Below are 11,686 nucleotides of genomic sequence, written 5' to 3' on the forward strand. Positions count from 1 at the left end.
GTTCACATTTATAAGATATATTAAAAAGGGAGGCAACTTTTTTAAGGACCGCTTCCTCACTGTCTTCGGTCTGGTTAACATCAAAGACTTCTGCAAGATTTAAAAAAAAAAAAAAAAAAAAAGAGAGATTACATTCTTAGTTCCAGTTTCATCTTTTCCCCTTCGTGCATTTCACAGATGAAATTAATTGTCTTCTGTTTTAATTTTCGAACTGACCTCCTCACTTTTGAATCTTGTTAGGTATGCTTGTAAATGTCTCACGAAGCAAATCTTCAGAATCTAGCTGTCAGTCATATATATATGCCTGTAGTTCTCACTTAGTTATATTGCACTGTGGACTGATTGTACAGTAATTGTCACTTGTGTTAGTGTTAGCCTGGCTTAGATCCTGAACATCTGTGTCAATTTTTTGATGAACAGGAATTTAGGTCTATTTTGCTTCCATCACTGAATTTTTTATGAATAACATTCATGCGGTTTTGAAGTAGTTCAACTGCATTGCCAGTTAGGATGCTAAAACTTTTTTTTGATACGAGAAACTGATAGAGGTCTTATGTAAACAGTTATGAGTTATTTTCTTGTAAAAAGAGACATTTATTTAGTGAGAACATTCTTTTTATTAACACATATATTCAACAGTGCTTAAAGATTCTGTTAGTTTTATGGAGAGGGAATTGAATATCCAATCAGAGTTTTTAATCTCTTATTGTGATCCAGTGTATTATTATCTGTTCCAACGCACGCAACTCCGGCTTATGAATATATATAGATTTGACTTGATTTTGGCTTGGTAACTGTTTCTGTATGGGTTTCCGAGGTGGTAATGATAATGGAGTGGTATCCGTTGCCTTCTAGTAAAGTACCGCATGGGTATTGTGTCGATACCTTTCCATTAAAAAAAGAAAAGAAAAACTCTTTTAAACGAATTCGACATAAGAGCACAAGCTAAAGTACTTTCTAGTGTTTTAATTGAGTTTTATAAAAAAAAGCTAATGTTAATGTATATTGGTGACCGGGTATGAATGGTAAAAAAATAACAAAATAAATAAAGAAAAACTTGGGGGTTTTAGAATGCAAAAAGTATCTTGATTTTGTTCTGCCAAGTTGATGTTAAAATATATTGGTGACCTAGTAAGAATGTTAAAACATTCTTATATATATAGAAAATATATACTAATAATATTATAATTATATATAATATATATTGTGAAAACTCGCGAATTGGTGATTTTTAGATGATGGAAGATATTTCGTAATTGTTTTAATCTTATCTTACGGCACGAGAATGTCTGTGGAATAGAATATAGTAGACGTATTAAAGTTGGCCAAATTGCTCAAGTAATTAAACTCGACTAATTACTATTCACACGTTTGTCTTCATAAGCTCGGTCAGTGCGCTGAAAAGAATTATTAGTAATACATTATTTGTTATCAATATCAGATCAAGCAGTATCATGATGCCTGTCGTCAAAAGACAGTCTGTCAATATGGATATTTTATTTTTCTCTCCAAAACTACAGCACATCTTCTTCTTCTTCCTTTCATTGACTAACAAATGGAGCCATTTCATTCAAGAGCTGTTTTATACCGTTTCGCCTCAATTACACAGGATTTTTGCACAGAGTGGGAAATTACGTTTGACTTTATTTAACCACTGTAAGTCTAAACATTTTGAAATGTAATGCTATTTGACAGGGATTTATATATGGGACGTTTTCTCATCATGACTACGGACGTGGTGTCAAATTAATTTCAAAGTTGAAGGGTCGGGGGAGGACAAAAGAAGGTTAGCTGGTAATAGTACTAGACTCAAACCTCTAGATAGACTACAGCCCTTGCTGGACACTGAGTCTTTAAGTTAACTATTTACAACATTCCTTTAAGAGCCTTTCGTCACATCTCATCAGTTACGTTTTTATATGTCTGTGATTTTGACATGGTGATAAACCTGCTCTTATGCACCTAATTATTTTTTTCCTTTTTTTAAAAAAGATTCAGCACATAAATATTTTCCCTTTTTTAAAAAAAAGATTCAGCACATGAATGTTTTTTTCCTTTTTTTGAAAAAGATTCAGCACATAAATATTTTTTCCTTCTTTTGAAAAAGATTCAGCATGAATGTTTTTTCCTTTTTTTTTTAAAGATTCGCCACATACATTTTTTTCCTTTCTTCAAAAAAAGATTCAGCACAAAAAGATCTCTCTCTCTCCAGCTATTTTTTTTCCCATATAGTTCACGACCGAATTGATACCTGTAATTCTTTATATTTTTTTTCAATTTCAGAATTCATATGAGTTCATATATATTTTGACGTTGAAGTATCAATTCAGATATTGCGTTTTAGTCTCAGTTTAAGATTTTTTCCTCCATGACCATTATGTAATCAGCTTCCTGTAGCTTCTGCTTATAAGTGAAGATGAACCAGAGTCCACCATTATCAGAGAATGTTCCATAGAACCAACTGGCGTAAAACATTCATAGATGATAAAACATTTTTGTTAAAAGCAACGGTGACCGACATCAAAGGTCTCCTTTTTTATTTTCATTTTTATCTGTATATACTTGTATAAAATAGTGAAGCACAGTGATGGTAAGTACATTTTAGTCTAAATTATAATCCAGATGCCTTCTGTTCTCTCTGTATCTCCCTATCTCTGTCTCGTTCTTGTCTATTTTTGAATATATATATCTCTCTCTCTTTCATCCCTGTGTTATCATGAGACCCAGGTATCTTTAGATTCAGAGAGTTTTGCATTTCCCAATCTCCTTCACGGGGTGTGTTGTAACATTTTCTACTGATCAAGTGTATTGTGCAGTTTTTAGTAATGAAACCTGTCTTAGGAGAATTCCGTAATTTTTTTCATTTCAGTTCTGTGCTGTTGTTGAAATGTGTTTTTTTGGTATTTCTAATTATATCTCTTTCTGATAATGATGTATTTAGCTGTATCTAAACTTGGCAGTTTTTTCGTATACCTTTTCAGCTTGTAGATTCCCTATTTAGGCCTTGTTTACTTAGATTTTTAAAAACCTGTAGACAGATTTTTTTCTTGTCTCATTTTCAATAAGCAAATGCTGTATTTAGGTTGTTTTATGTACTCTTTAACTTTCAAGGCTGTTTCGTTTTGGTAATTTCCAGCAAATGAAGTTTTTTCTTTGCCTATGGTACATGTTAAATCTATTGAACTTTTTCCAAAATATTTAGCAAAAGATTGCAGTTTAGGTACCCTTTTCCATGATAACCTAATATGTCATTTTTTATATTCAAATTTCCAGCAGGCAAATGCAGTTTATAGCTGGCCCTTGATACCTTTTTTTCTATGTCAGCAAACAAGTGCAGTGCTTAGGTCCTTATTTCTGTAATAAGCATCCTTGAATTATTTAAGTTTTTTTTTTTTTTTACAAAATTTTCAGCAAACAAATGCAGTATCTATATTGCCATTGTTGTGTGTTAAAAATCTTCTGACACAATTTTTGAATTTTTCCAGCAAAAAAAAATGCAACGTTTAGATCTGTTTTTGTGTAACAGCTTTGAATTTCTTTTTTTTGCAAGTTTTCAGCACATGCAATAACTAGGCTGCCGTTGATTAGTGTTGAAAGTCTGACATAAGTACATAACTTCTTGAGAATCTCCAGCCAAAGAAAGTGCAGTATACAATATGTAGGCCTTTTTTCTGTGATAAACTTACCCCTTTTTTTATCTCCATGAAGTATTTTCAGCAAGCAAGTGCAGTATTTAGGCCTTTGATTATCCCCCCCTGTTTGTGTAAGCTTCTCTGACACATTTCTGCTAATTTTCAGCAAACAAATGCAGTATTTGACACCAGACTATCATGGTAAGAGTAGCGCTGAGCGTTGCGGCATGGTGTGGTGACGAGGCAAAGATCCTGCCAGGATTACTTAGTGTGTGCCCTGCGGGAACCACAGCATCTGCACCTCTGCACTCTATAGGGAGGGACACTGCTTTACTTGTGAGAGAATTTTCCTCCCCCCCTCTTCAAAAGTCTTCTTCTTTGCTTTCTTCATAAAAGACACTTGTTCACGTTACCAAAAAAAAAAAAACCTGCTGTAGGATCACTGCTGGTACGAGGGTAGTCCTATGTGCCTTTATAAAGCTGGAGGTGTTAGCTGCTTTTAGGTTATGTATGTGGGGCGTGTGTGCTTTGAAGATTAGATGGCTACAAGTGAGCAAGAATGCTGACGTATGTACATGCACGTGTGTATAAAATGAGTATGTATACAAGGATGTATGTATGTCTGCATATACAGTTAGTGTATATATGCACGCTAGAATATGAGTGAGCTGTCTGTACTCTGGATACCAGTCGTTTTGATTGATCGACCGCTAGCAGTTATAGCTTGTTAAGTAATGTATGTATGCATATGTTATACTGTAGACGATGCACCATTTACAGTGACTAAATCGATACATTTACCCAGGTCTCTTAGTGGAAACTTGGTCAAGTAAGTTGCGTGTATAGGTTTCTGAGGATGATAGAAGTCTGATGGAGTGATCAGGCCACAAAGGGTTAATATGTTATTTCGTGGCCACTGGAAAGGTGATGTGCTTTGATATGATTGGGGTGATGAGTTCAATAGACCAGTGAATGTAACAGTCATGTAATTGGACTTTGAAGCCCCGTCCACACGGTCGAGCTTTGCCTGACGAACTTTGTTCGATGTGACGTCAGAAGCGGGAAAAGTCAGAACCTTAACCCCACTGCCTCTCTACTTCTGACGTTACATCAAACAGAGTTTGTCGAGCAAAGCTCGACCGTGTGGACGGACCTTAAAGAATGAATGAATAGAAAGGACAATATCATTCAGTGTAACGACTGTGTTACAGGCAGGAATATTTTGAAGGTACAATAGCTCCACCAAATGCTTAGACAATTTTTTTTTAGTTTTTGCGTTAGACGAGCATGGGCTACAGTGCACAGAGTAGCAAAGGCTTATACATTTTATCTCTTAATAAGCACTTCATAGAGAGTAAGTAAAATAGTTTTAAATCAACACGCTTTACTTTTAAATGATACTATATTTCTTTTCAAAATATACAGCTGTGATTTAAGATGTCTGCAGCAATGTAGCAAGTTCTTTACTCTGTAATCAATAGTAATTCATTTAATTTATTATTGATATTAATTATTATTATTATTTAGGAGATAAACCCTACTCATAGAACAAGTCTGCAGGGACCATTGTCTAGTAATTCAAGCTTCCAAAGAATATTATGGTGTTCATTTGAAAGAAGCTGCAGAAGATGATAGGAAATATAGAGAGAAAAGATAACTTGTTAGAGAAAAGATAAATTAATCAATAAATAGATAAGAGTATAAATAAATGAGTAAAATACAAGTTGGATTGCTTTATGGTAGTAGTGCGTCACATCTTCGCTTGAATTTTGAGGTCCTAGTTGCTGCGTTTATCCTCCTCCGGGGGACAGTTTTGCCGTATCTTTTTACAGCATTTTACCAGTAAATAACTGCACCCTTCAGCAGTATTGTTTCCTACAATGTGTACAGTAAGAATATATAAGGGGTTTAGGACTGTCCATGCTGTCATTATATTCACCTTGGAGTCATTGTGGTATAGTTACTGATACCCAATATATAAGGGGTTTAGGACTGTCCATGCTGTCATTATATTCACCTTTGAGTCATTTTGGTATAGTTACTGATACCCCACCATGAAATGTACCAGATACCAGTGACAAAAAAGCGTAACGGGCTGAGTACGAAAGTGAGTCCATCACCTCTTTACGTGCAAGTGCAGGTGTTGTGCGTCCTACCTGGCCCTTGGTTGATAACACCAGCTTGAGTGCTAACTAACACCACACTCTCTTCCCTGCATCACCTGGGCTGCTGCTGATTTGCCTTTATGGCTGCTATGAATTTACTTTTTTTTTGTGGCTTTGGAAAGTCAATTATTGGCCATAGGGCGTCATACTACTTTGACCAGATTGAAAAATCACGGTAGCTTGTCATCAAGGCCTTCACTTCTATATTTTTAGCTTCTCTGATGTATATATTATACTCAATAATTTACTATCCAGGCACACCTTTGACTCTTATCAGGTAAATTCTCTCTAATCTAGGCACACAGTCCTAAATGTTCAAGGCTACAGAATGAAGGGAATTTCAAACGAGACCTAATAAATATTCAGCATTCTTAAAACACGGATCTTGATCATAATAGATAGATTTTTATTGCATGTCAGTGCCCTGGATAACCTTGCACGCTTTTTTCCTTTTCCATCCACTTCCCACGATATTAGACACTTGTAATATATGGGGCATGTCATCATACCAAACAGAATATACTTTTTTATTCATTAGTCTAGATTAGTGAGAAATTACTGCATCAGGGTTATTGGAATACTGGTTGGTGTGCCGCCTGCTTGTTATAACACGAGTGTTGTCGGCTGTGGCGTGGGAGTGTTCCCCATGTTGCTGCCTGTTTGTGTTTCCTGCTGACTGTTGACTAATGGTGCCTCACTGTATGTAGCCTGAGTGATGAGGAGTTGAGTGAAGGGCCAAGGCCCCCCACACCACCCCCTCGCCGTACCTCCACCCATTCCTGGGGATTGGGCTGCATCGGTCGCCAGGACGCTCAATCTCGTAGCTTCAGCAACATCGCGGATGGGCTGCGGCTGGCCCACACTCAAGCCTTGGCCGTGGCAGGCATCGTGCATCAGTCCTCTACTGGTTCAGCACCATTCAGACGCGGCTTGCGAGCCTCTTTCCACGGCCGAGGTACCCCGCGCACCCTCTACCCCAGGGGGCATCATCTGTCTTGCCCCACCACCCCTGCCACTGCCCGCAGGGGGCACCACCCCAGACCTCCCCGTGGTGGTGTCCTGGCCCTCCCTGCACCCCTTAGCCAGGCAGCACAATCCTCTACAGGGCGCGAAGACCCCTCCGGGCAGCTGCTGTCAGTACGGGCGCTGCTGCAGCACATGGCCTCTCTCCGCCCCTGTGTCACCCTTCCTTATGTCTCCTCCAGAGTCCTCCCTCGGACCCCTCCTCGACTACCCCGTGCCATCCAACGTAGACCTCCTCTTCCTCTTCATCGCTCACTCGAAAACTTCTATCCCTCCAGCTCTGAATCAGATTCAGAAATTGAAACTCCACATACCCTTGCCTCTTACCACTTTGAGGATCACTCAGAGAGATCCTCGTGTGTGTCAGAGGTAGCAGCATCCACTCATAGCCTTCCTCAGTGTAGCACTCACAGTAAATCCTCGTTTCATCACACACGATACATTCATAGCCATTCAGCTCATCACAATCAGATGCCACATCGATACCTTCCACAAATTCCGCTTTCTGACCACAATCATCATCATTCTGACCAGTTTCATCATTACCATCGCCTCCTTCCCGAAGATTCTGACCATAACCACTACCATCACCCACAAAACCACCAACTACCCGTACAATCCTTCGATTGTCAAAGTCAACACCACCACCTCCCTCAAACCCCACCACAATCCTCTGAGAACCTTCACCACCTCCACTGTGTTCTTCCATCATCAGTGTCAACTCTTAAGCTGTCTTCGCCTTCTGCTGGTGTTTTTGCTGGTGCCTTAGAGTGGGACGTTTGCTGTGGTTCTGTTGGGGTGTCCGGCCTCCCCCAACCCCGTAATGGCTGTGCCCCCTCCACTCCCCTTCTGTCTCTCTCTCTTAGGTAACTCTCTTCTCTCCTATCTATCTCTCGGGAGTACTTGTGCCTTTGTCGTAACTCCGTAAGTACAGTGCAGCTCTACCCCTGGTTGTGTTCCCTTAATATTGTTGCTGTGCTGGGTGTGTTCTCCCAAATATTACTACTACTGCTGTGTTCCCTAATTAGTTATCACACTAGTGGGTGAGGTACTAACATCTCCTGTACATCAATGATCGTGTAGGTCAGGGACAGCACAGGCACAAGTTCACACCACCTAACTGCATGTTCAGTAGACAAAAATCAAGTTCACTGCAATCATTGCCATGATCAACATTTTCATTTTGAGACTTTTCCATGCCTACAGTTTTTGGTATATGTATATATGTATGGATGTAAATAAGTTTGCATATATGTATGTACAGTATTTATATATAAAAGTACATAGGAATTGATATGCACATAGCTATGTACATATGCATATACATATATATATTAAGAATTTTTGCAAATATATTTTAATGACTGCAGTGTAACTCTTTATATTTATAAACAACAGAAAGGAACAACTACTGCTACATCTAAGACAATTAAATTCTATGAGTCTGTTTTAGCATTTTTTTTAATTATCTCAGACTCAGTTGTAAGGGGTAATACATTCTTGGTGGCATTACTCTTATTTTTAATTTTTTTTTTATTTTCATTTTTTAAATGAATGATTAGCCTTTCACAAAACGTGACCCCTGTTACAGCTTCTTAATTGTGGTTTTCTGGCAAACTTGCCCCTGTTGTCTGCTTCATCTTGTGCTTTGACTGTGGAAACTTCCTTCATTTACAATGGGTACCATAGAATAGATCAAAGGTTTAATGTTGCAAATAACTTTTAAGGTAAAATATTGAGTGCAGTTTTCATTTACTATGGAAATGTAAATTTTGGGCTGCTTTTGATATTGATGTCCAGTCCCCTTAAGATTTCCTTGAGTGAATTGGAAATGCAATTGCCTTACTTGGGTTAGGTTTCAATTCACAGAATACTGTATTTAGAGTTTCATCTCCATCTCATGACTTCCTCCTATAAAGCTGAACTTCCCATATGTTCTTCTCCCTAGTAATTTGCTGAATTGAATAATCTTAATTTGATTTCAGTTCATCAGTTATGACCCTGAGATACAAGTTAATGGGAAGATGAATTTCCTTAAATGCCCTTTTCATAGGCTCAAAACTGATGACACCATATGCACTTCATTTATTTGATAACTTGAGAAGTATGCCATCAGAAGTAATTTTGATATTACTTACTAAGATTAAGCTACTTCACTTTAGATCTCTTGCTCTTATCTGAATTACAGTTTGGTATGGCCAAATATATTGTACCAATTTCCTTTGAAGATTTCCCCTAAGCAGTTTAGGATTCAAAAGTACAATTTCTGAGGTTCTGATTCCTGATTTAGTTTGGTTTGCATATATATTACATAAGGTTTTTGTTATAAATTCATACCAAACTATAAGTTAGAACAGTGTAATTTCAGAATTCATCTACTGACAGACTTGGCAGCTTTGGGGGTGTTTGCACGTTGAACAAATCTCTCTCTTAAAATAATCTTTTGGAATGTACTGCATATTTCTCTTTGTACTTTTCATAATTCTTTAAGGACTTGTATCTTAATCCCCTGTGTCAGTTCAGTACTATTTTCACTATTCAAGTCTATTTTTTAATATTACTAGAAAAACTAAAGATTCACTATCTACAGTTCTAGAAACTACACTGTCCCTCAGATGAGCAAAAGAATTACAATTTTTGGTATTTTTCGAGGTATGCATAATGCTTCTTTCATTTTCACCCCATAGCAACCTCTCACAGTGAGAGTAATGGCAGCCTTCCTGGTGACCGGCATTCCCAGAGTGTGCCCAGCAGTCCAAGAAGCGTATCGAGACCGTACTCTGAGGTCGTGGGCTCAGCTGAGAGTTTGGTTGGCAGGGTAAGATTCTTACATCTGATCTACGAGTTGTCAGTTAGACATACCTATTGCAGGGTATCTTCTGTGGTGTACTGTAGATTGTTACTTTATTCCTATGGTTATCATCAGTCCATTTAGCCTCTTCGCACATAGATGCAACCTTGCATTAGTTTTTATACCTCACTGGAGAATGGACCCATTGGACAGGCCTATAGGAGAAGCAAAAATGTCACTCCATGGTCTTATTAAACCACTATTAAATAATACATAATTTAGATAGTCATATGTTTTGAGAGATAATTTGGGTCTTGATTGTCAAGCCAAATGCTAAAACAGTATTCAATTGATGTGCACATCTAGTAATGGAATTTAATGCAATCTTGTTGAAACTCAGTGAATGCTAGCTCATTTGAACTCAGAGCACTTTCTCTAGTTGTATTCATTTTTGCCATTTGACTTTTAACAGGTGTTGGCAGATCAAGGTTTAGGGAAATATTGCGACCCTGACTTTGTTCGAACCACGTCGAGAGAAATAGCAGAAGCCCTAGAAATGACGACAGAGGAAATGGATCGGGCTGCCCATAGTATCCTGTCAGCATCGCAGCAAGAACTAGCTGTTGAAGATGCATCCCCTGAGCGCCTTCACCCACAAAGAGGATCGCTCACGCCTTCTAGACGCCAAAATCATCAATCACCATTATAGAAGAAAATACATTCGCTAGGATTATAAACTTTTGTATCAAGATTCATTGATGTATACAGTATCATCATCCACATTAATTTTTTCCCCTCTCAAGTTCTTGGATACTCTGTGACGAGCAACTGGAAGGCGCTTAAGGTAGTGGTATTGCATCTCAGGCAAGGCTGACTTGTGGGAAGTCGAAGAGCCATCAAGATTTACCTCTGCTGCATAGATATGCTAGGAAAAGGACAAAGAAGGGATAAAATGTGAAATAGAATACTTTTGATATTTGAAAGCTGGTGAAATAAAAAAAAAACACTTGAAGCACAGCAGTGCCAGTCTCCCAAACTTCAGAATCTATCTATCCCTGCATGATTGACCATGTCCTTACGTAGGAAGGGACTTGTCAGATTTGAGGACTGCTAACTACTGTTGATAAGGTGGCTAGTACTTGAACTGGGAATAGTGTTGTTGATTAGTGTTGGATACACCTGCAATGTGAACTGTTAAACCTACCGGAGGTTTGTCCCTTGTCTGTGAACGATTCTTCAAGTTGAGATTGTGATGATGTGCGAAACGGCAGAGTTTTAGGCGTGGAGGAACCGTTCTTTGGGAGACCCATTTTTATACATGAGCAAAGGAGGCCTGAAAACAGCTATGAAACTATGAATGTACATACTACATACTTTTCACATGTCGTCAGTCTTCTGATCACTTGGGAGAAGTCATATCCCAAATGCATATATGGATAACTAGAGTTCTGTTCTCTGTGTTCTGCCAGTAACACATTGCTGATGTGATTAGCTCATTGCTCTGTGTTTGCAAGTGTAAGTACATCTGTGACCACACAACCATTTGCTAATAAATGAGGGGCAACTAAGAGTAGGTTTATACAAATATAGTTATAAGATATGTAAGTAATATGTGTTTGGCTACACAGATTTCAGGAAGTAAGCACGTTAAACATAATTGCACTGGGGCTTTGACCATCTTTAAGGAAGCCGATGCTGTATAACCTCTACACATTTGAGTAGGGGTCGACTTATTAACCCAAAGTGCCTCTCTCAATTGTGATAATCTGTTGTTGTTTTCCTCTCAAAAAGTTTCCAAACAAGTTTCACTGAAAGATGCTGAATTTTAACTTCACATCACTCATGATTTCTTACTGCTCCTCCTGAAAGGGGTGTCATTTTTTCTTTCAGAATTCATTGCAAATGATTTTGTTCTTTTTTTGCTGCCCAAAGCTAGCAGATGGCTCACCCATGTTCCGTGTGGGTCCTTGTTGTTGTTGTTGTAGTGAGTAGGAGTATAATCCTGTGATCCTAGAAACACGTGTGACATTTTTTCGTCGGGAACCCTAACACAACATTGCCCATCCCATGTCACT

At 38.2% G+C, this 11,686-nt stretch overlaps 1 protein-coding gene across 50 annotated transcripts in view; it reads left to right on the forward strand.

The window, feature by feature from the left end:
- Nucleotides 1–11,434, forward strand: part of LOC135216414 (muscle calcium channel subunit alpha-1-like) — an 821,008-nt gene extending 809,574 nt beyond the window's left edge. For 42 of the 50 annotated variants that reach the window (XM_064251735.1, XM_064251736.1, XM_064251747.1 and 39 more), the window contains 3 exons: nucleotides 6,505–6,752; nucleotides 9,508–9,638; nucleotides 10,084–11,434. In XM_064251735.1, the coding sequence (XP_064107805.1) occupies nucleotides 6,505–6,752; nucleotides 9,508–9,638; nucleotides 10,084–10,320 (616 nt within the window). In that variant the 3' untranslated portion in view covers nucleotides 10,321–11,434. Of the gene's footprint in view, nucleotides 1–3,798; nucleotides 3,834–6,504; nucleotides 6,753–9,507; nucleotides 9,639–10,083 lie in introns of all 50 variants that reach the window. The other 8 variants (XM_064251732.1, XM_064251734.1, XM_064251756.1 and 5 more) reach the window with 2 other exon arrangements.
- Nucleotides 11,435–11,686: the final 252 nt, after the last annotated feature.

Source organism: Macrobrachium nipponense, chromosome 6 (genome assembly GCF_015104395.2).
Source record: "Macrobrachium nipponense isolate FS-2020 chromosome 6, ASM1510439v2, whole genome shotgun sequence".
Lineage (NCBI taxonomy): Eukaryota > Metazoa > Arthropoda > Malacostraca > Decapoda > Palaemonidae > Macrobrachium > Macrobrachium nipponense.